Below are 25,459 nucleotides of genomic sequence, written 5' to 3' on the forward strand. Positions count from 1 at the left end.
GCTCAGATGCACAGTGACAACAAGGGGCATGGAGGCTCCTGGATGGATAAACTACCAGAGTGGACTTGAAAGGTTCAGTGAATCCTCAATCTGTTCAGTGCAGAGAAACCTTCCAAGCAGAAACCCAGTTACTGGTATGCAGGAGAGCACCGCTGTAACAAAACCAGCATGGCAAGTGATTAAATCATACCGGAGTGAAGAGGTAACAAGGCATGGCTGCAGTCGTTTGCTGGTAGCTCAGAGCTCCGCGCCAGGCGTTGTCTCAGTAGCAACTCAATAACGAGTCTGTAATTACACCACAAGCCTTAATAAGTGTGGGGCCACTCCTCTCAGGTGCTGGGTGCTCCTAACTCCCAGCAGCTGCAGCAGGAGGCACCCACAGCAGCCCCTTGGCATGTTGAGGGATAGGACTCCAGCAAGACCAGCTTGCTGTGTCCCTGGAGCATCACTCAGTGCTTTTGCAGACAGGCAGTGATCTCTTGGATGAGGGAATGGATCTTGAGTTATATCTTTGACTTAAAGCACATTGTTATGTGTTGTTATATGTTTTCCCAGCACTCTGAGTGTGCCCTGGTCTTAGGGAGACCTTGCAGCTGCAAGGCGGGATATCTTCCTGTGGCTTTTGGCGTAGAGGGTCCTTAGATGTGTATGCAATTTGCTCATTCTGCTTGATATGGAAGCCCTGAGCTTCTAAGAAGGATTTAAACAGGGGAAAAAAAGGCATTGACTTATCAAACACTACTGAGATGAGGTATCATATGTCTGTTCTCTGTAACACCCAAATTAAAATTGTAAGATCTCTTTTTCCTGCTTTTGGGAGATATAGAAGCTGAAGTTCCTATTTAACCTTCTCAGGTGACTACCCTATGGGACTTGGGACATCTCCGGCAGATGTCCAAGGAAGGCTTCTGGTTGTGCATGCAAATATCTCACTCCAGGGCCTGAAACAAACATTAAATGGACAGGAAGGAAATTAATACATTTAATCCCTACTTAGGTAGGTAGAAAGCCTGCTGCCTAGCAAGATTTCTGAAGCATGTGTGTTTAGTGTCAACTAATAATGTCACAAACCTGCCCATCAGGGTAAGGGCAAAGCATCTTAGAGAGTCTCAAAATACTTTCTACTGAAATTCAAGGAAATGCTTTCTAAGTGCAGCTGGTCCTGCTAAGAGGGTCAGAGCTTGGCAGTTCAGGTGACCCTTGGTGAGGATCAAGATAAATTATGTTGTTGAGATCTAAAGAGAGTTAACTAGATGCTGAAATAAGTATTAGCCTGGAAAATAAATTTTATTAACCAAGAGCCTATGGATAGAGAAGTGCAATAGGCACACCTTGGTTTAAATTAATGTGAAATGCTGATTCCTGGATCTTACTACTGGGATATGCCCCAGCTACAGCTCCATATAGTCATATGAGTAGCTCTGAAGACTTCAGCCAAGGTTGAGAGCCAACTTTACTTTCTTTACTGCAGGAACCATAAGCAATAATTCCCAGGTGTTGACTGGGAGGAGGAGATTCAGGGGAAGGTTATTTCTACCTGCTGTCCTGACAGATTGTGCCTTTCTGTGCCCCACCTCACCTTGCTGTGAAATGTAATAACCCCCTATAAAGCACTTCATACTATTTTTCATCAGGACATCCTGGAGGAACACAGCACTGTCTGTCCACAGGGACTGGAAGTCAAAGTCAGTGCTGCCACTGAAAGAGGCAGCTCCATCCTCTATTCCACCTCATGAGCCTTTTCACCAATCTGCTCCCCATGCCACAAACAGGCTTGCTCTGAGCTGGGCCCAGGAACTGAACTGAATGAAAACTAAATATAATATTATTTCTTTCTTCTGGGATCAGTTCTAGAAGCTGTTCTGCTGCTTTACTGGATAATTGTACAAACATTTCTGATCTCACAAAGGAGTGGAACGTGCTGGGGTGGGACCAAGGGGCTGAGGTGGTGATGGGAATGGACAATTCAATGTTTTAGGGAGCCTGAGTGAGGATTTCATCATCATAGAAACATAAAATATCCTGAGTTAGAAGGGACCCATGAGGATTATTAAAGTCAACTCTTGTCCCTGCACAGGACCACCACAAGAATCATTTGGGAGTACTTTATGGGCCACCTCATGACTGCAGCTTATTACTGCTGCATGCCAGAGTAGAGTGGTATCTGTAATCTGTATTATTCAAAAATAAAATATGGTTTTCATTTGTTGGCTCAGATTTAATGTTACTTTAAATCCCAGCATCTTAATATACTACCACAAATTTTTGCTACTTATTTCTTGAAGTGGAGCTCATGGGTGTTTGGGTTTTCTGAGCTGTCCTTGTCCTGGTTCTGGGGTCTACAGCAAGGGGTAGAAAGCCAGTGTTTGACAGCGTGTGCTGTGGGTGCCCAACTGCCTGGGGAGAGCAGGACAGGCTCCCTCCCCAAGAGGTGCTGTCCTTGTGCGACCACACAATCCAGGTATCCCAACCAAAATACCCGTCTAACAAGGTCCCAGACGCAGAAGAAACACGGAGGTATCGTAGAAGTGCAGCCGAATGTCCTGAAATGTGATAAGGGCCTCCAGGAGCCAGGCGTGACCCAGCCGTGTGCCTGCAGGTTCCCACCCAGCTGGATACTAAATGAGCAGAGCTGTGGGCTGGTGCCTGGAGGGCACTCCCCGTGGTTGCTCACATATTAGGTCACTGGGTGACTGTTATCTGTTGTGACCAGAGTGGTTTCCTATACAAGGATGATTACCACAACTGCTTGGGGTTTTGTATACCCAGTAGCGGGGAGGCTGTAATTAGTGCTTCCAGGCAAACTGTGACCTTTTGGAACTTTTCCTGAGGCTCATGGAGCCTAAATTAGTTTCTGCTGTTTGAAAGCATGCACAGACTTAATCTCTGGACCCTATTTATATTATAATTACTATATAATTCACATTTGCATTCACTTGACTCCTTTTCTTACTTAACAGCCGAGGTTGGCTCTTGCTTCTCAAGCCCTTTGTGAGGAGTTCATGGGTCACAGATCCCGTGGGGGGTGCTCATTCTCACTCCCTCACATGCCCCTACGGCTTCAAAATAGCAGGCTGGTATGAAAAACAGAAGGTACCACAATAACTTTTTCTACAGGAAAAGAGAGGATGGTACTGTTGGTTTGGAAGTTGGGACAAGAACCTCTTTTTTTTATCTCCAGTTAGCAACATAGTTATTAGTCTGAGATTAATTTAAAATGTTGGCTTTTGTGGATGTTACAGTACATTTTGTCTTCCTTGAAGTAGACCACTCACTTATGTATTAAAATACTTTGTTGTATTCTTATATGTCTTTCAGGTGGTGTAAACTGCCTGTAAATACTCAGTCCCATAGAATAAGTGGGAAAAAAATAATATACATGAATATTTAATAATAAAATTAATAGAAACTGCTTGTAATTTTCAGAGCATGAAGGAACATTGTGGAATGAAACTCCTGTCCCCTTCGAAGTTGCCTCATTCTGCAAAGCACTACGTGTTCATTGCTTTTGCATGTTCTGATCCCGTTTTCATTTTGATTCTTGCTTGTAAATACGAGCTGCTTGGCATTGCCCAGAGGAAGGTGATCTGTCATCTGCCTCCAGCCAGGGCTCTTGTCACTTGGTCATTCCGCACATATAAAATTTTATCTGAGCTCCACTCGTAGGAGATAAATGACCATGACAACAGGCTTCCTCCAGTGCTTCAAATAATGAGGCTCCACAAATCAGGCAGTGGCCTGTGCGTTATTTCCAGCCACGTGAGCGACCTTGGTTGAATTCATTATTCTGCAGTGGGTAGTACAGATGTTACCATCCCGCAAAATTTAAAGCTTCCTCAGAGGAAAACTGCTTCTTTCACCTTGTTTGCCAGCTGGACCAGCTGCAAGGCTTTATTGCTGGCTTTTGTTTTCTCTTTGCATGATACTTGCTAAGTCTTTCATTAATGCAGTCAGTACATCGAGGATATATTAAAACCTGAGAGCTCGTGGGAGGAAAACAGCTTAATAACCAGACAATGGGAAGCAGTGTTATTTGTGGGTTTATTTTCTTTTTTTTAAGTTAATATCCAGCAGCAGTTATTACTTAATTATCCAGGAAATCATTATTTTTTGCAAGAGAATTTTACTTACAGGAAAGAATAGATTAAGATTATCTAAATCAATTTAGGCTAGGTTTTTAATGGAATAACCACAAAATATGCAATGGGGTTTTATTCTCTCTGTTAATGAGATGTGAATGGCACTGAAAAGAGAACATTTTCTTTCATGCTGCAATTACAAGGAAATACCCTTTTCCCCTGAATTTCATAGAATCGTAGAATGGTTTGGGTTGGAAGGGACCTTAAAGAACATCTCATTCCAACCCCCCCTGCCATGGGCAAGGACACCTTCCACTAGATCAGGTTCCTCAGAGCCCCATCCAACCTGGTCTTGAACACTTCCAGGGATGGGACACCCAGAACTTCTCTAGCAAACGTCTTCCAGTCTCTCACCATTGTATTGTGATACTTTTTAAACATGAAATCACAAACTCATAGGAGAATTCAAGTTGAAAGGAACCTTAGGAGATCTCCAGTGCAACCTCCTGCTCCAAGCTCTGTCAGAGAGGATCAGATTAGTTTGCTCAGGGCTTTGTCCAGGCTTGCCTTCAAAGCCCCCAAAAATGTAGAATGTACAACATCCCAGGGCATCCTGAGCCCAGTGACTTTTTAAGGTAGTCAGAGAATATAGGAATGCCAGGCACATTCCTCCACATATGGTATTTCTTTTAGGATTAGCATCTACTAATCCAATAAGAAACTTATACTTTAAAAATAGGGACAAATGTTAACTTTGCTTTCATCACTTTCCAGAGTTTGCAGAAAACCTGGATTAAAAGTGAATTGAAAGAGATTAAATTGGGGGATCCAGTTAGAAGTAGCAGGACATAGAATAGAAGCCAGAAAAAGAGAAGGAGTTAAGTACGGAGATTTTTCTGTTCAGATTCCATAGATTGAACCAGCATATTAGAGTAATACACCCTAGGCTTTTAGGAGGACAGTGTCCCCCATGTGAACTGGAGTTATTCCCTCCTGTCTCTGGTACTTAACAACTCTAGGTACACAGTCATGGTGCACTGTCAGGTTCCAGAATTCTGCAAGCAAGTTGTTCTTTTTACAGCTGATCTTATCACTACAATGGATGAATGTACCTGCAAACATTCCTTTATGGGTGTAAGTTTTCAGCGTTCCTCTTTGGTTCCATCCACATGCATTATTGCGTTATTGCATTATGGCTTTTGAAAACCTCAGCCAAAGCCTCCTGAAAGGGAGGAAATGCTCAGCCAATGTGACACCTCATTGGATGATATTAATTAAGAAGGAGAGGGGGGAGTTCAGTGAAAGGATTGTGAGCAAAGGTTAAGTACTGGCAAAATGAAAGCAGGAAGTGGATTATGATGAAGAGAAATATAAAGCTAATTGGAGATCAGCAGCGAGGTTCATCAGGAGCTGGTCTTGGGGATGACCTTACTTAAATTGTTCCCTGGCAGCCTGAGAACCCAAAGCTGGATGAAGCTAATGGAATTTGTTAAGACTGCAAAGCTGATAAGCATCATCAGAAGGCAGAGATAAATACTAGAGAAGCTGGCTGTCTTGCAGGGCTGGAGTGGGAGAAATTAATAGTACAAAGAGCAAAATTAAACACATGGTGACTCAGGGCAAGAATTTTTCTTGTATGTTTGAAGCTGAAGAGTTACAAATGCCTCAGAAGAGCAGATGGGTGCCTGGGCACACAATGCTGATCATTGGATGTCTGCAAACTGCAGACTGCCTGCTGCAGTCATGGAAAAGGTGATCAGTCAAGAATTTTCTGTAGAACTGGACAATTAACGGTTGGACCAGTATAAGGACCACAAAAAACATCCTGAGCAGCAGGGGTAGAGTCCTGGTCATTTCTGTTCAGGAAGGAGGAACTGAATGTAAAACTCTCTTTCATTAAAGAATAAGATGGAAAGAAACTTTGTCCTGCAAAAGGGAGTTAAAATAATCTAGTTTATCTGACTGGGTGAGAGCTTTGGGGATACATGACTGCTCTGATTATAATGGAAATACTCATGCTTAGTAGAAAACAGATTGTTGGAACAAACCCAAAAAAGTGTAAATTGGAGTGACAGCCAGTACAGCTTCAACCTGGAAGTCAGTTCCTACCAGAACAGCGAGACACCAGTAGAACCAATTATATTTAGAGGGTGTTTGCCAATATTTTTGGAATACACAATTTCCTGAAGAAGCAAGGGAGGGTCTGCTTGTACTCAAAGGCCCCATGTCCTTCAGTGACCACAGAACAGGCAGTGGGATGAGCTGGTTAATGTCAGCCCAGCTTCCTGCACTATTTATAGGCACCTCTCAAAATCCCATGGAATGAACTGAGGACTTGACCACGATTATTCATTCCAGCAACCTTCTGAAGAGCTCATTGGACCTGTTCTATCTAGTGGAATTAAGACCAAACCTCATGGTCATTTGCCCTCTAGTCACTGCTAACTGATGCTGCCTCAGAGCAACCAGATTTATTTCTGCTCTGCATAAAGTAAGCATGAAATTTATTACCAGTATCAGACAGGGCACAGACAAGTAGTACCATCGGAGTGGTTTGTTTGATACTGTGTGTTGCCTGAGAACAAGCCAGGATTGATTATTTTACCAGACAAGTTACATTTGAGGAAGTAAAGATTAGATTAAAAAATTAAATGCCTTGGGGAGGGTGAATAGCAGCACAAATCTGTTTGATGTTTATGTCAACAGGGTTGCCAAAGCAAACAGCACGAACATCTGTCCATAGCGTCGACCGTAAAATACTGTAAATGGGAAAAATATTTTAATTGTAAGCAGTGGTTCACAGAACTCCCCATGTCTTTATTTATTAGGCTGATAATATCACCCCAACATATGAACTTTATGCAGCACGTATAAATAATTCATGGATTAGCAAATAAAGAGATCTGGAATCTGTACACAGAGATGGCTGTTGCCAATTATCTCACTTGTGCAGAGCCAGACCCTTTCAGCTCCCATCGCTTGCAGCTGCTCTTTTAAATCATTCATCAGTGCTTAAGAGATATGCTGGTGGCGCTGGCAGAGAGCATTTGAATTTTCATTGTTTACACACTGTGAATTTAGCTTCTGCTCCTAAATTAACTGCAACATTGAAGCCTTTGAGAATACAGATGAGAAGAATAAGGCAATTCCTCTTTTTATCCTTTTTAAACACTTCTGTAACTTTGATTTCCTTTCTGCAACTTGATTTCATATTCTTTTTATAATCACTACTTTTAAGTTACAGTAACTGATACAATTCCTTATACTCTTTAGATCATGAAAACATCAGGAATACTATGGAATACAAGAATTATTGCAAAACAAATGTCTGGCAAATATTTTCTTCGAGGTTGTGTAATGATTTTCCATTTTTATTCTGGAAATTTACGTCTTACCACCTAAATATCCAGAGTTGCTTCTTTCTGATAGTGTTTAAGCAGAAGCCTCTTGGAAATAATAGTGAAATCTGCTTAAAATTTGATGGCAAATCGTGGCCAATGGTTTTTCTTTTCAAATTACCAAGCCACTGAGTTTCTGTGCCCTTTAAATCTCAACGGGTGGTAGTTCCTCAGTGATAAATTTGCCTGTTGTCATTGTAGTGATATGGCTCAATTTACTTCTTGCATGGGTAATGACAGTAATGGTTTTAAAGTCAAAGGCCTTATGATAAAACCAGACTTTCAGCTGTATTAATTGAAAATCTCATTCCTGTAGAGTTTTATGCAGCGTTATTGACCATGCATCTATTCAGGATGTTTAGAGTGCATCTACACACAGAAGTTCTGTCAAGAGTTTTGGTCCTTTCCCTTAAGTTTTAACTAAAGCAGCAGCATTAAAACTTGTGTCAGGTTACTGGATTTGGCTGGTGCAATGCTGGAGAGAGGAAAGGGGAGGGGAGGCTGCAAGCCAGGTGAAGCAGTTCCAGCTGATGGCATTCCGCTGCACCCCATCCCACTCCCGACAGAGGGATGCAGAGAGGGATAACCAGGGTAAAAAGCCTGTATGGGGCCACCTAGCATCCTAAAATCTTGGGAGGAGGTGGCAGGGAGAAGCAGTGCCAGGTCCCACACCTTGGGGAGCATTGTAACCCTACTTGTACTCACCCCTCTGCAGCCAGGGCTGGGACAAGATATCCCACATCATCACCTTCACCATGTCATGCAGAAAGTGGTCTGCCTGTGATTTTGGGAACAGTCACCCAGGTTATGGGGTATGGGTTGGGTCTCTTTCACCTTTGCCAATAAGGGCAAAGCAGCTCAGTATCTGCTTCACTTTCTGAGAGTGGAGCACTCTGTGTTTTATCCATCAAAGAGCACACGTGCTTGACTCCAGCCTGCTCCTGGTGCTCACATGCTCTCCGGAACAAGAAGCAGAGCACTCACAGAGTTTCCAGGAGGGGTGGGCAGGCACGGGCACTCATCAGTGCTGATCACAGAAGAGAGGCAGCAGAATGTGCTGGGGCTCTGGAGTCCCCATCAAAGCCCGTTTGGACGGGCTCTGGAGGAAGGAGACATGGAGCAGAGGATGTTCTCGCTCTGCTTCTGTCAACTCCCAGAAGTTCACTGAACAAATTAGGTTTCCCTCTCAGATCCACACATGACAGAGGATGACATTTACCAGATGGCATGTGTAATGAGACTGTCACACCGTTGTAGGTTCAGAAATAAAGCAGGGCAGGCAGTTAATGAATATACACTGCTAATTTCAAGAATTTCTTTCTGTCCCTGTCAGGCATTAGACGTTCAACCTGTGAGCATTGAAAGACTTTTGATGTGTGTGTATTAAAAGACACAATCTAGCATGTAGCCAGGTTGTTTTACTTTAAAAATTGGCATTGAAATAAGCAATTTATGTCACTTCTAAAAAAGGGATTGTTTTTCTTCTTGATTCAGCCTGCTCTCAAGTGAAATGGATTCTGGAGTGTCATCATTGAGCATATGTAATAGCAGCAGTAATCTTTCTCGCAAACCTGATGATTCTACTGTGTAATTTTCTGCCTTTACCATTTTTCCTCATTTGTTGAAAAACAAAAATTATGCAACTTAAATGCAACTCAAAGGTCTGCTGTTTCAAGGATGCTGATTCACTTTTTAAAATATTTTTTTACTTTGATGTTACCTCAAACTGAATATCTTTATATGGGACCTCACTTTAAAACACTGATTGGGGGAGATGACAGTAGTAGTAATAATAATAGTAATAGTAGTAATAGTAGTAGTGAGTAGTGAGAGACTAAGGAAACACAATAAATAATACACGGAATTTTCTAAACTACATACTGGCATTTTTTCTTTATTTATTAGTTTCTCATAGCCTTTTCAATGCCAACATAAAAGTAAAAAAAAATTAGAAAATAAAAGGATTATATGCATTGTATTTCTCTCTTTATCCCTTTCCTTTTGTTTTGTGTTAATTAAAAGACTGCTCTAGCTCCAGTTGAAGTCATTTGGGAGGATTCCTTTTATTTTCAGTGATGATTTTATCATGCCCATGTTTATTAGGTTTGTTGCTTTTCCAACAGTCTGGCTTCTGGGACTGCAGGGGGAAAGCAGGGCAGATTTATAAATAAATATGGTCAGCATATCAATGTATATCAGTAGGAGAAAGGTAAATTCAGCTAAATCCTGGTGAGTAAACCTGTTTTCCTCTGTGCATTATATTTGCCTCACTGCATTCTAAAAAAAAAAAAAAAATATGCAAACAAAGGAATTGGATTGTTAGGGGAGAAAATTCTCAATTATGTGGAAATAAAAGCCAGTCTGCCATATCAGTCATCTTAATTATAACTAAAATCTTTTCCTGCCTTTTCTCTATATAGGTAAGGCCTAGGTGAAACACTGTTGATCACATGCAATGGGATGTGGATTCTTGGCAACCTGGGGATACAATTATAGTGCCTTAAAGTCTTTCTTGCTCTCAAGAACTTATTTCCCCTGCCAGACTGGTACGGATGGCTCACAGTAACCTGCTTTTGTTGCCATTTATGTGCACACTGTCACAGCATTTCAGGGGCTTTTTGTCAGCCAGCCCTACAGAAATCTCTGATGCACAATTGGTTATCCCACAGCATTTGCTTGTAGGCTGAAGGACTCACCTTCATGATGCCTTAAGAAGACATCATAATGGGGCTGTAATCTCAGTGAATAACAGTTTCTTCAAGCCGTCCTACTTTTGAAGCTTAAAAAACATATGGGTTTTTGATAATCAATGTTCCATTTTGGCCTCCTCACTACAAGAAAGACACTGAAGTGCTGAAGAGTGTCCAGAGAAGGGCAGTGGAGCTGGAGAAGGGTCTAGGGTACAAATCTGATGCGGAGTGGCTGAGGGAATTGTGATTATTCATCCTGGGGGAATCTTATCACTGTCTACAACTACCTGAAAGAAGGTTGTAGCCAGGTGGTGACCTGTTTCTTCTCCCAAGCAACAAGCAATAGGGCTGGAGGAAATGGCCTCACGTTTCACAGGGGAGGTTTAGATTGGATATTAGGAAAACGTCTTCTCTGAAGAGGTTGCCAAGCATTGAGCAGGCTGCCCAGGGAGGTGGTGAACTGACCATCCCTGGAGCTGTTTAAAAGACGTAGATGTGGCACTCAAGGACATGCTTTAGTGGTGGTCTTGGCGGCACTGGGTTAATGGTTTGACTCAATCATCTTAGAGGTGTGTTCCAACCTAAATGATTCTCTGGGTCTATGGTTTTATGATCTTCACACACACATGGCATGGGAGCCTGCTGGCCCTGCTGTTGGAATCTTTGCTGGGCAGGCAGATTTCCCCAGCTGCTCCCCTTTGCTGCCATTGTGTCACTTCACACTGTGGGGAAAGGGAAGGAAAGCGAGATAACCACTATCTCTGAGGTGAAGAATGAACCATTGCATCACTGCAGGGCTTCTTCCACCTTCCTAAGCAATACTGTCAAGCTCATGGAAAAATCTACAAACAGGCATGGTGGTTACATGGGAGTGGCTGTCCTGGATCAGCCCACCTTGGCCCCATGTCCTGTCTCCAAGAGCAGTCACCAGATACCAGCTGGAAAACAGAGAGAAAGAAGCTTTCAACTATAACATGAACCTCATCTCATGTGCCATCCTGTTTTCCTGTTGGTCAGCCACTTGGTGACTTGCTGAACAAGCAGATGAATCCAGATCACTGTGCTAAGGACTAAAGCATCCTACAGCATCCTGTGGAAAAGACTATGGCATCCTAAGTGTTGCAGCATCCTGTGGCAGTGAATTGCGTGGCACACTCATGTGCACTGCATAGTAATGATAATCCTCTTTGTATAACACTGGCTGATTTCAATGCCCAAATGCTGCATTTTAAGACAGAATATGAGGCTTTTTTAGTGTGAGAGCCAAACTGGTGTTTAATTCATGAAGAAAAAAAATAATTTGCGAAACAACAACAGTTACCCATAGCATACAAAATGTAAATGCTTTGTGCTGTGATGTTTAGGTGTCATTAGAATAATTTTAAATGCAAGTGATTTAATTGTGTTTGTGCTAATTATAATGTTTACAAATTAGGGAAAGATGCTTTTAGTGGTCTGTTGGGAAAGGGCTTTGAAACCTCACGTGTCTTTGAGTCTACAGTACTGTCATTTAGTCATAGACTCTTTCTAATACAAGGGTGATTTGCTTTTTAGATTACTCTTGCATGAAAAGCGAGTCTCAAGAGTCTCCAGCTCCACAGAATTCAAAACCAGGTTCACGTGTGTTTGTGTGTGCTTTGACAGAAATTTAACCACATTCTTCTCTTCTTCTTCTTCTCCAGGTCCCCGTGTCCCGATGGTGACTGTTCACAACACGACAGATGCACAGAGTAAGAATGGGTTTGAGCTTTGCAATTCCTCAGAGAAAAGTAGCCAGGCAGGGTAGTGAGATGTAGCTGCTCTTCGGTAAACTTGAGCTACTGGGGAGCCCAGACCATGCATAAATGCAAGTTTTCTGCGAGGCAGAGGGACTTGAAGAGCTGTTGTGCTGCCATCACAACATGTTTCTGTTTGGGCTACAAACACAGTGGTTTGGGCATGGTGTTGGTTATCAGCTTTCTCAGAAAAAAAAAAAAAAAAGCACAGTTCAAATCTCTCTCTGTCTTTTTGTTAGTCTTCCACAGATTTTGTTTTGTGTCCCATAAGAAATAAGATAATAAGATTAGAAATATTTAACTTAATCTCTGTTTTTAATAAAATCACTCTGATATGAACTATCAGAGATAATACAGAGGTGTGAGCCCCACAAGTGGTGCCTCTGCCTGGTTTCCTGATATGCCCGTGGAGATTGTAGCACTTATTGTTTGGTAAGGCTTTTTCATGCTAATGATTTGCATTTACATCAGCATGAAGGTGGAATTATTCCAAAAGTAGGTTTCTTCCCTCAAAATATTTGGTGCTGTCTGTAGCCATTACCAGACTGGCAGTGGGGTTTCTGGGGTTCCTCCTTCACGTCTGTAGTAATGCAAAATATCCAGGGACCCTCAGACAGGTAGCCTTTCTCTGTCCCCTCTATGCAGGTGTCTTAAACTAAGATGCCACTTTCTCTCTTTCATGAGTCTCAGGAGACTTCATGGCAGGGTGTGGGACTGAGTTTCATGTGAAACCAAGATTAATCTGCTCCCACCCTTTTGATGGGAGACTTGGTCTTTCATTTTAACACAAAGTTTAGGCCAGTGTTAACCTGCAGTTAAGGATTTCAGTCATGACTGTGACCCAAATAACAAGCAACACTACTATTCTGTCTGCTTTGTACGTGGTCGATACCAGTTTATCAAGTATCAGTTTCACTTAACTGGATTTACAGCGACTCACTGCCCTTGTCTCTGCAAAGGAACAGAGCAAAGCAGGGATCTCACTCTCAAACTAAAGGTTTTCTGTGAAATGCTGAGCTGTTTCATTTCCCCCTGAAGGAAATCCCAGGAAAGACTCTCTGTGCAAGGGTGTATCAGCTCTTCTTCTTCCTAGCAGAGGCCTGAGCTTGGCAATGCCCCCACAAGGCATAACCCCAGAGAAGCCCAGGTGATGCCCACAAGGCTCTTCAGCCAGGAGAGTTTCTTAGCTCTGACCTGCAGCTCCAAAGTCCCTTCCTTTTTTCTCCCCCTTAAACACAACACCTTAATTTTACCATAGGCAGACTGGCTATACCAACACCTACAGGAGAGTGCTATCATGAGCTGTGTTAAAGCCTCCTTATAGTTTTATAAAATACAGATACCATAAAACAAATGAGGAAACAGCAAATGAAGGGCTTGAAAAAGTAACATAAAACACACCAGGACTAGTTTTACTTTGACAGATGTATATGAGTAGCATTTATTACACAGAGAACTCAACCTACGTCCCCTACTGAAATTCATGATTTTCTGCATATGATTACCATTTCCCCCGGTTCTTCCTCCCTTGCCCCCCCCCAGTTCTTTTGCTTTTGAATAAAGGGCAACTGACAATTGCATGTTACTGAATTTACTTATTTAATATGAGCCCATTACTCTATAAAGGGACTTTGCCTCTATATTCTGCAATAATCTGATAATAGGGAGTTGCACTGAATATTATAGCATGCTTACATTTAATTAAGCAATGACCATTTGTACTCCACAGACTCAAGCTCCCTGTGGTCCTAAAGCAAAAAGGAAAGTCCTTTAGGAGATATGCCAATCTTTTTTATATCCTCCACAGTCTTCCTGGCTTTCTGTGAATGCAATTATATGAACAAATAAAACGGCTTGACTAAATTCCCCTACGTGGCAAGCCCCTTTCTGCTGATAAAGCTACTTGTGTATGCCATAATTAAATGAGAATCTTAATATTTAACTAAACGTAATAGGCTGTTGCTTTGGCACTTTTGTGGGGGCTGTGGTTTCAATAGAGGAGAGCTGGGCTTTTCAGAAGCAGGGTGAATAATCATTGAACCAATGTGCTATTGTTGAAAGATCTCTGAAATTTATCAACTGAGAAAGGCAGGGTTTTGTGCTGTGCCTGCCTGTTCAGCAGAGATGGGCAGTGAGAGCACGATAATCAGGTACCGGAAAGTGTTACTTGAGGAGCTGGGGTTAAAAATCTATTTATCAGTGTGTCTCTAAAGGGAAGTTACAGTCAATGAAATACTTTATGTGGTGCAAAATCTCAAACCTTTCTTGGGTTCACGTGGCAGAGATAATGCCCTGGATGTCCCTGGTCACACCCAGACTGATGCCATGGGGATGAGCACTGCAACAGGCTCCCCAGGCCAGGATTCACTGCCATCACAGGGGGATCGCCCCAGCCCTTGAATCCCTCCTCTGTGGGGCTCAGGAGCTTCACCATCACCAGGAGACATTTCCCACCACCTGGGACATAAAACTTGAAGTCTCTCCTAAAGTTGGGCCCTTTCCTTGCCAGATGGGAAAGACTTGCTCTTTCTGATGCTGGAGGTGGTCACATTTCTAGAAGAGGCTCAGCAGGTAGATCATGTGGCCAGGATGTGGGGATAAAGGTTAAATCCTGGGAAGGAGGAGGAAGGAATCCTCTCTTTCAGACCCAGAGACTCCTTGGGTAAGACACACAAAATGAAGAATTCTTGAAACATTCCAAAAGCCAAGGCTGTTCCAAACCCTGGTGTTGCAGGTTTGTATGATCTTTGTCCACTCTCCTCTCCCCATGGATTTCCTTCCCATGGATTTTATGTCGTGTTGCAGCACAACTTTGTCCTGAACCTCCCTTTCCCCATTTATTATGTGTAACTCGGGCACAGACTTGAGGACCTCTTCATTTGACATCTAGGTTTGCATGTCAGTTGGATGTCTGACCCAGCTGATCCAACTGGTAGTGTACCAACACATTCCCATCTCCTGCAAATCAGATGAATGTCACTGTTTCAGGAATACAATTTGCCAATGCAGAACTTCAAAGAGACTTATCTGAAGTAGACATCTGTGAGGACTTGAAGGAAATCCTTAAATCCTTTCACAAGGAAACTTGTGTTATATATATATTAAGGTGGCTATAAAATGTTAAAATGCATTTTCACAAACAATGCCAGAAGTTTTTATGTTCTTGACCTTCTTCTTTCAGAAATTTTTGAGCTGGAGGTAAATGAAAATGTGCAGCAGGCTGTAAATGACAGGCAAATGCCTAAGGTAGAATACATGGAAATCAAGATAGATGATTACAGTAAGTAGCACCTTTCTTCTCACTTATTTTTCTCTTTCACTGCTATAGATGTGAAATGATACAGTCATCTTGGGGAGACTGGCAGGAGGAAAAATAACTTTGACTCTCAATAAACTCACACAGTTTGCAAAGCACTCTCTTAGGATGTTCTACATCAGGAGGTTATTACAGAGGCAGAATTTGATGAGAATTCAGCTGAAGAAAGGCAAAATGATAGGGTTGAGTGGATTTTTTTTTCCTTTTGAAACTCCTTTGTAGAGAAAAAGCCACTCTGGAAAATTACACAGCGGGGTACCCCCATTGTTGGGGGCACATTTGCCATAGCTGTGTGGTGTGTTATTTGAAATCAGTTTTGGAGTGGGATACTGTGTGTGCTTGCTGGCTACAGCTGTGACTGCCTTTCAGTGCACAGTCCAAACTTCAGTGAATGAAAATGACTCTCCAGTGACTGCCCATTGCAGTCATTCAAGATTCTTTGAGAAAGCCATATAATTTGATGGGGTTGGAAAAAAAAAAAAAAAAACAGCTGTATGGGAAAAGACAAAAGAAATTTCACCTGGAATAAAGAAAGCAAAAATTTGAAGCTGTTTTTATCTGCAACTAGTGTGTTATTTCTACTATGCATCTATATGCCCAGTGCAGCTATATGCCAAAGAGAGAGAAAAAAGCCTGGTGGCAAACAGCCAAAACACAAGCACCTTCTACCTGTCTCTGTAGTTGTACCTGAAACAACTTAAAAAGCTTCTCCTCTGGCTATAAGCATATAACTGACCTGTATGGGGAAAATCCACATACTCAGAGCTGTGCAGCGGCTTCCCAAAATCCCAATTTCTGTGTGTGGTGGCAACTCCAAATAAACCCCAAAGACCCTGGGTTCATAGTGTGGCCTATCTGGTTTCCCATGCCAAGAAGCAGTGTAACTCTCAGGCAGAGAAATGAAAGCAATAAGGTGTGCTGGGGCCAGGTTACTGATTTCAACCATTACCAGATGTTATAAAATGTGAAGCAAAGCCTGAGAGATGATTGCCATTTGAAAAGGATAATAATGGCCCTAAAATGTTCTGCTTGCCACACAGGCATTAGGAACATAAACCAGTGCACAGAATAACGGGGACAGACATTCACTCCCAGGTTTTATGGGCAGGAGAAGACAGGGACAAAGCCTGTCACTGAGATCCTGTCTGTCCCCCTGTGAGCCAGCTCGTGTGGCACTGGCAGTTTATTAGGGAGAAGTCAGCTTGATGCTAAATTTCTTAACAGCAAGTATCATTGAAATTCTGCTCATTTAGCAAAAAATACGTGTGTGTGTGTGTGTGTAATAAATACAAATGGGCCACAGCCATGTGGCTGTTCTGCTGTGCCCTCCCTGTGTTCTCAAAGCTTTGAGCTGAACAGCCTCAGGAACACTGCACGTAGCACTTAGTAATATTTAAAGTCAAGAGATGGCCTTTTTGGCTGTCCCTGGGCCATTGGTCCAATTTGCAGTTATTAGCATTCAGATGGAATAACTAATTAGGCAGACTGTCAGACGACGATTGCAAAGCAAACCACTTAAACCGCGCTGCTAATCTGTGTATTAATCTATGGAAAACGCTCCTAATACCCATTTAATTGCTGGGCCTTTGCTAATCTAGATTGTAGTTAACATTTTAAAAAGAAATGTGCTGAGTGTTTGTGTGGTAGCAGTTTTACTTATTGATTCAGAACCATAGCAATATCCTTCAGTTAAAAGGAGCTTTGGTGATCACATCCCACCCTTACATCGGTTCTGTACCGGTATAACAACGTGGGCTTCAGCACCTTTGCCTCTTGTTTGGCAGCAAAATTCAGCCCTTAGGAAGTTAGGATTACAATACTTGTTTCTCCCTCTGTCTTCACACCATTATAGCAAAATAATTATATTTCCCTCCCCCCGCCACCACACTTAATTGGGTTTTAAATTACCATTTTCATCGACAATTTTCCCCCTTCTCTGCTGCCCCGGAATATTGATTTCTGTCTGCGTCACACATTCAGCTGCCAAAAAAAGGAAAATTATAGCTATTGACAGATGTTAATTGAATGCTGTAAAAGTGATGCATGACTGAGCACTCCCAATTTACATTTCTTGTCACCTCAGCTATCACAATATGGGTCCTTTCTTTGAAGACATCTGTGTTTCTAAGGTGTTATTTGCCACTGTCTCATGAAATAACATTTTTTTCCTACTCATATTTGGCCAAAACACCAGAAAAATCTATTAGAGTTATGTCAACATTCCCACATTGAAGACATGTTTGTTTTTGGTTTTTTTGCTTAGAATTGCCAATGCAGATCCTAAAGCCTGCAACCTTTTCGGATACCGCGCACTATCCCTTGCTTCTGGTTGTGTAAGTTCTCTCTTGTCCTTTCTTTCCGCTCACATTATTAGGGCGTTTTGGAAACCTTGGCCATGATCAGAAACTTCTAAGATATATTTTGTACAAGGAATGCCAGAGTATAGCACATTGGTCCCTTCCCCATCTCACTTCACAGCTAGAAGAGGCCAGATGTATGTTCCTTCTCTCCAATGCTTGAGCCAAGGTTTTCAGCTACCAGGAGGGCACCCTAGTGAAATCCTGCAGAGTAAACTGTAGGATTTTGTGAAACTGTTCCATGTACACTTGCACTTCAATAATTTGGGAGGCAGAAACAGGAGGAGGAGGAATAAAAGATGGTTTTTGACTTTCTGTCCCAGTCCTTAGGGCACTCACCCTGCACTTAACAGGTAGTTTTAGAGTGGAATTCAATCAGCCTTACTAGAACTTCAGTTTTAGATGCCCTCATGCAGAAAACCTTCCCTTGTAAGTGCTGGTGTTCCCAGAAGTGGCAGTAAAGAGAGAGCTGGAAACCTTTGAAGATCTCCACGATGTTAGCGTTTACATTAGGTAGGCAGGTTTTCCTCCTGGCGGGCAAAGCAGATGGATAGTTCTTTATGCAGCATTTAGTAATAATAACACACATTACTGAGGTTTTTTTCTGACAATTTGGAAAGAAACTGTGGGGAGGGAATTCATTGACCTTGGAAGAACCTGTTTGGCCCTGGCTGCATCCCACTGCATCTTTTGCCTGCCAGGGAACACCCCACGAGAGAGAAGCCTCATGCAGGAATGATGAATGCCTGGCAAATGCCTGAACACCATCCTGCACATCCCTCCATGAAGGACAAAAACACTGCAATAAGCGTGTCATTACATCACAAAATTACTGCAGAGAAAATGTACTTCATTATGGAAGTGCTTGAGGAAGATTGGTACTCATCAAGCTAACGACACTTGATTAGGCCGCCTCTGGAGCTGGATGGGACTGGGTCTCACTTGAATAAATGCAAATGGCTGGAGTGACATGAACATTGAAATCCTGCAGAGAGTTGCCTGATGTCCCTAAGAACCCCAAAAACGACAAAAAAGCAGACAAAAATGCCAGTGGATCTACAGTAATCTCAGTCCTAAATTATTGCTTGAAGTCATCGTCATCATCTCTTGTTTTTGACAAGTTGTCTGGCTGAAGTAGTGTCTGTGTTTCTGGAGACAGTTCCATTGTACCAGGATCAGACCCTAACCAGAAGGGTGAAGAGGGAGTTGTTTCCACCCTTTCCTACCAATTTCAGGTCAAACTGGTCATGATTAAGCCAGTTTTTATCATTTTTAACAGAGTCCTTTCCCTCTGTACTTGTGTGAAGTGGTGATGACAGAAGTGACTGACAGCTCCATCTACAGCTGCTCCTCAGAACCCCACAGCAGAGGGAAGAGTAGGGCTGGGTGAATGGGGCAGTAAATGAAACCCCAGTGCTTGCCAGTATAGGAAAAGATGCCTCATGTCTTCAGGCTTCATCCAACATATTTTGGTAGTGCCTGTGGACTACAAAGTCAAGCTCCTCACAGAAACCCCTCCAACAGAAAAAAAAAGCAGCTTTGGCGAATGTAGAAAATAGATATAGATTAGAGGAGGTATAAAAAAAGGGAAAACTCAACTGATACCTTTATCACTGCCCTGGTTGCTCAGGGGAGGAATCCTGACCAGTTAGGGATGTGCTTGCTACGATGGTTCAAAGCTCAGCTTAGCACAGCCATAGCTGCTGTGCACAGAGGGAGGCAGAAACCAACCTGCAGCTTCCACCCAGCCTCAAAACCCACCTCAGACAATCAGTATTGTGCACATCATCCTTGCAGAGACTGGTCTCCCCTTCTAGAAACCAGTCCAGCCTTACCCGGCGCGACGGAGCTGTGGGTCCCCATCCCATGGCAACATCGCAGTCCTACGAAGGGCGTTTGGCCCCTGCTTGGTGCCTCTGCCTCTGCTTGATGCCTGTTTGTGTTTCAGAGACGGGACACCCGGGAGCCAGATCGTAACGGAGAGGTTTGAGGTGACGTGGGAAAGCGTCATGGTCAGCTCTCACAACGCCATCGTGCTGAAGTTCGACGGCCGCGGGAGTGGCTTCCAGGGCACTAAGCTGCTGCACGAGGTCAAGAGGAGGCTGGGCCTTTTGGAAGAGAAGGATCAGTTGGAAGCTGTCCGGTCAGTGACATCCTCATTGAAGAAATTCTTTCCCTAATGATAATTAACCCGATACCGTTGCTAGTCCTGGTTGCTTTAATGATGTGTGGGGTAAAGCAAGGACATGGGAGGGAAGGACACTGTACATCACTGTGACCAAGTGATGGCATGTGAGAGGGAGCTCATGCCAGCCAGTGCAGAGGGAGGAAAACAAGCCTTAAACAGAGCTAAATTAGAGCACACTTATCTGTATCACGTGTTCAAAGCCTACTTATTTTTAGCTCTGCATAGTCATACAGCTACGAACAAGTAAGCTTGAATATCTGTTCCTACATTAATCTTTTGCTTGCCTGGTGGTTAGAAAAACCCATCTTTAAATCCTTAAACTTTTTAAAGAGAAAAACCAGGGCAAAATCCTTAATATCAAATCCTGTCATATTGTTAGATTTATTCTGCACATAATCACGTTAAAAGCACTATCAGAGTATTGCAATAGCTTTGCAATAGCTTATTATGACTTCCAAAGGTACTACAGATTATTCGCTACCATTTCTTGGTCAAATCCAACACATGAGGTTGCAAGATTAAATCAAACAGACTCATGTGAAAGCAGCTTGTATGAAATGATTTAGATTGTCTACATCAAGGGGTAAGAGCTTTAAACTGAAAAAGGGCAGGTTTAGGTTTGATATTAGGGAGAAATTCTTTACTATGAGGGTGTAAGACCCTGGAACAGATTGCCTAGAGAAGTTGTGGATGTCCCATCCCTGGAAGTGTTCAAGGCCAGGTTGGATGGGGTTTTGAGCAACTTGGTCTAGTGGAAGATGTCCCTGCCCATGGCAGGGATGTTGGAATGAGATTATCTTTTAGGTCCCTTCCAAACCAAACCATTCTATGAATTTTTCTGTGGCCACTCTAATTTAAAGCTGACTAAAATCACACTGTGTTTGCTATATCTGAGAGAAAAATATTTTTAACCCATTGGTTCTCCTCTTTCATGTTCTAGGACAATGTTGAAGGAGCATTTCATCGATAAAACGCGAGTCGGTGTGTTTGGGAAGGTAACGTTTTCCTGTTCTGTACTCTTCAAGTTGGCTGATGTCGCTAAGCAGCTGAGCTAAATCCTGATTTTTGGAATATGTCAGTGGTGACTTTTTTATTACTATTTATTTTTGAGATAAACTTCATCTTGCTCAGAGATGTTAAAGGTGGAAGCTTTCATTTTATTGATGTGTTCATCAATTGCTTTTTCGAAATTAACTTCCAAGTGCAAAAAGTGACTATTGCTCAGAAAAACCTTGTCATATAATTAATTTTTTTTCCCATTGCAAACTTTCATTTCATTTTCATCTTGTTTCTTAGGGTCTGTGAGAATGTGGGTATATCATTTGTACAAGTGTACAACAACACTGCGGAGGCTGATTTGCACCACAGTGTGTCTGACTGGAAAATAGCAATTATAAAGTACATATAGTTAGGGATGGGAAGGGTACTGTGAGCAGAAATTGTTTATTGTGGGGGAAACAGGCTTGGAGTGGGAGAAGAGAGCTGCACGTACAGCAGCTTCTCTGCAGGGAATTGTTAACAGGCTGACAGCAGTCACTGAAGTTGTGATGTTCATTTTAAACAGTGAAAGACTGAGGTAGTGTTTTGGAAAGATAACTTACCTGGTTCTAGCTAAATCCACACAACCATCCTGCCTTCAGGAGAGTGCAACAAGTGTAGAGCTCATCTTTTCAGCCACGTGTGCCAAAGGCAGGGAAATAACCCTTGTTTAGTTTTCTTTCAGTGCAAGGTGTTAAAGGTTCTGTAATGGCCAAGTATTTGCTGCAAGGTCTCAGCTGCCCTGTTTCTGTATCCAAAAGCAGCAGTTCCTCACAGCAGGACCACTGACACCCCTGTCCCCTTTCTGTTCCAGGATTACGGCGGCTACCTGAGCACATACATGCTTCCAGCCGGTGAAGAGAACCAGGTGTTTGCCTGTGGAGCTGCTCTTTCCCCAGTGACAAACTTCAAACTCTATGGTAAACCCCATCCTGAAGTCCACAGACCCTCTTGTTGACCGCAAATGATATTTCTTCCCTCTATTTTACTTTATGCCAGTGACAATCAGGGGGGTGTCATGGAAGTCAGTGGTGTTCGGCCACCCTTTAGGAGCTGCACAGTTATCCCTGAGAGAAATGGGGACTTGCTGTTGATGGAGAAGGCCTTGTGAAAGGAGAAAGGGACAGAAAGTTATAGTGTTCTTCTCTTCTATCTCAGTTGCATTAAGGAAGAAAAAAAAAAAGGCTCTTCTGCGACTGATTTAGAAACCAGAAGTACGTGGTGATAATGACAGACTGCAGTATAACACGTATCCTTAAGTGTATTTTCAAAAACTTTTAGAAATGTGTCCTCTATAATTAAGGCAATGTTGGAAAATAAGACCTTTTTTAGCATTTGCAATATTTGACTCAGAAGCACTGGTGTACTCACTTATGACTGAAAGTGATGTTTGCATTTTTTTTCTCCTCAAGCTTCAGCCTTTTCTGAAAGATACTTGGGCTTGCACGGGATTGATAACAAAGCATATGAGGTAACTGCTTGGACACTGCATTTTCCTGATAAAATGTGAACGGGGTTTTAACTCTTCCTCCATGGCTTCTCTTTTGGGAAGGGAGAAAGGATATGCAAGAGAGACTCACAAGTAAAGCTCTGAAGTTTTCTTTCAGCCTGCTTACTGCTTTTCTTGTCTTATAGTAATAATGGATAAAGTAATAATGCAATAATGGTTTTATTGATTAGCCTTGATGTCTGCCTCTCTAAATTGGATAAATACAGTTATACCAGTTTTAGAGATTGAAAGAGCTGGAGCTGAGTGACTCAGCTGTGCCCAAGAGGACATAGTGTCACAACATCCTTGAAAGTTCCTGCTACTGGTCTTGCCACTTTGAGTCAAAAAGTGTATCTCAGAGAAAATCAAACTCAAGTGAAGCTCAGCTTCTCTTGACTTTCTCAAAGTATGTGATATTTCAGGCAGAACTCTGTGCCAGAATTGAGCGGGACATGGGAAAGGAAACATGGCACAAGACATGTGTGATGGGATCAGTTATATACTGTGCCGCAATTACGTGGAGGAAAAACCTAGTAAAGAGTAGTCAAACAAACAGAATTTTTTATAGAGTAAACTTTGTTCAGCTTCTAAGCCTTGTCTTCAGCCCAGAAGACAGGAAGGCAGCAAAGGTTTGGCACTGTGTTCTCACAGAGAAGGCAGGTATCACCCTGTGTCCTCACAGGGGAAGCTTTATCCTGGTTATCTAAACTCTGAGTTCATCGACTCTCAAATTTTGAACTCATAATTTCTAGGTCAGTACAAACTCTTTTTTTCCTCTTAGAAATTCGAAGGCAGGTCAGTACAGATGAAAGCAAGCTAAAATATTCCAGATATGAGGGCTTTGAATTGTCATGTTCTCTTTGTGCATTGAAGAGCTGGCCTAAGCAAATTGTGGTACTTTTTGTTGTCTCCTGAACTCTCTGCAGAGCATGGCAAGGTCCCTAACTGAGTGGAGAAGTTCTTCATTTCTCCTGCCCTGTACTATTTGCAGTCACTCAGATTTGTGTTTATTTTCCCCTGTGCATCTGAAAGACAGCTGGGGGCAAAGCCTTTCTCAGCAGTGGACACTTGAATTTCAGATCAGATCCGCTCCAGAGTTGTTCAAGCTCGTTGAGATTGGCTTTCAAACCTCACCAAAGTCACTTCAGCTTCCTGAAGAGTTCTTATGATTTGGCACCTGGGCACACTTTTCATCAGCGTTTTCACCTGAAATCCACTTCAATGTTTTCCATGTGTTCTGCAGTTCAGGTTTTAGTGAATATTATCAGAACAGACAAGGGTCTCTGAGTTCTTCCTGCTGCTGACACTGAGCCTGTGAGCCCAGGGTGGGCTCTACTTCACCTCTAGGTTGATGCAAGTAGCCAGGAGAATATGCTGTGCTGGTGTCTGCCTGTTATGGTGGAGAAAGAAGTATTAAATAGAATTAAGTGCTTCTGTTGCCTCTGTATAAATTGTTAATTTCTAGCAAGTTTTTTTTTTTATCTTATTGCAACCTTTACCTTCACAGATCAACAGATTATCACACAGAGTCTCATTACTGAAGGAACAGACATTTTTGATCATTCATGCTACTGCTGATGGTAAGTTAGCCCATCCTTTGAGCTCATTATATGTTTGTGATAGCTTTGATTTTTCTTAATTAAATTTGCCTCTTTAATGATTGCAATCTGTTTTTACAGAAAAAATCCATTTTCAGCATACCACAGATCTTATCACACACCTAATTAGGGAAAAGGCTAATTACAGCTTGCAGGTACAGTATGTGTTTCTTTTTTTCATATTTGACCAGTTATTTCCCAGTTTGAACTCAAACTGCTGTTATGAAGCAAGTTTTGAAAAGCCACTTGAAAAAGCCTGGCAATGGAAGTAGCACCAGCATATAAATGTTCCTATGCTTATCCTTTCCTGTTCTTTTTGATACCACTATTTTGGTTTGGACTGTTGTAGAACAGTTATTAAATTACAGTAAATTAGGTTGTGAGAGACAAGTCTCTAAGGAATTTATGCCTGTTGAGTTCCTTTGGGAACAACAGAACAAATTCAGGATGAATTACAGGGGAACAGGGATCTAAATTAAATCTACTGGAAAAGTTAAGAAGAGAAATGTCACTTAAATGTGACACCCTGCTGTGAATTGCATACTCTGGTCTAGAAAGCCCCACCTTTCACCAAATTACATCCCTTGTTTTGCTGAATGGCCCATGTCCAAGCCATCAAAGCTTCCAGAATGAACCCCCCCATCAGCCATGGGGATGGTCCCAACCTCTCTGTGACATCCCAAGCCACAGCCAGGAAAGTGCAACCCACCCAGGCCGAGTCCATGCCAGAACCTTGCTCCAGCCCACGGGAACAGGTAGTTGTGCTGCAGTGCCCCAGTGCTAATAGTGCTTGATTTACTGAATATCAGCTCCCTCTGGCTGCATTCCTGCAGAGCTTCATGTGGCGGGTGTGCTCACTCCACCACTCTCCAGGCAGGTGGGATGGAGTGTCTAAGCAAAGAGCTTGCAATGGATTTGGTCAGCACCACAAGGGGTGAGGTGCTCCTGCCCATTTTCCAGTGCAGAAGAATTAGTAGAGTGGAGCTTGAAGGCACCAACGAGGTTAACACATGTCAAAAGTTAGTTGAGGACTGAATGGAGGCCTGAGGGACCTGTGTCTTGGACTGAGGTACCCAGAGCAGCAGAGAGACACCTCAGTCCTGCCTGCAAGCATCCAGCCCTAAGAGACTTATTTTTTCTCCCTTCAGTATCCCCACCTGGACAACCCATTATAATCCTCTTGCATTCCTTCAACACGTGCAGAAGTTTAATGCTCCATATAAATGGAAAGTTGGGTTTCAACAATTTCATTTCGAGCTTCCTGATTTTTTCTGTTTAATTACTCCTCCAGCAAATTTTGTTTAATTTTTTTACTCCATTACTTTTTTTTAAGCCCTTATTTTAGCCAGTAAAACCTAATGCCATATCTCTCCAAAACTGAGGGGTTTTCTTTTTCTGTTTTCACAAGGAGCAAGGACTGTTGTTTGTAAGTGTGGTCTGGTTCTTCTTAGCCTGAACTTGTTCAGAATGGAATTAAATGGAAAATCCTCCCCCCAAAAAAAATTCCTTGTTGGGGAAGATGCAAGTCTGC

General features: G+C 42.5%; 1 protein-coding gene across 1 annotated transcript in view; it reads left to right on the forward strand.

Annotated features, from left to right (window-relative positions):
- Positions 1-25,459, forward strand: part of DPP6 (dipeptidyl peptidase like 6) — a 245,207-nt gene that overhangs the window by 217,340 nt on the left and 2,408 nt on the right. Inside the window, exons 17-25 of the mRNA XM_027879778.1 lie at positions 11,850-11,897; positions 15,124-15,222; positions 17,522-17,591; positions 19,564-19,758; positions 20,744-20,798; positions 21,656-21,761; positions 22,254-22,312; positions 23,838-23,910; positions 24,010-24,083. Coding sequence (XP_027735579.1) covers positions 11,850-11,897; positions 15,124-15,222; positions 17,522-17,591; positions 19,564-19,758; positions 20,744-20,798; positions 21,656-21,761; positions 22,254-22,312; positions 23,838-23,910; positions 24,010-24,083 — 779 coding nt within the window. The remainder of the gene's footprint in view (positions 1-11,849; positions 11,898-15,123; positions 15,223-17,521; positions 17,592-19,563; positions 19,759-20,743; positions 20,799-21,655; positions 21,762-22,253; positions 22,313-23,837; positions 23,911-24,009; positions 24,084-25,459) is intronic.

Source organism: Empidonax traillii, unplaced genomic scaffold (genome assembly GCF_003031625.1).
Source record: "Empidonax traillii isolate 1590-97213 ecotype Southwest subspecies unplaced genomic scaffold, ASM303162v1 scaffold58:size1836614, whole genome shotgun sequence".
Classification (NCBI taxonomy): domain Eukaryota; kingdom Metazoa; phylum Chordata; class Aves; order Passeriformes; family Tyrannidae; genus Empidonax; species Empidonax traillii.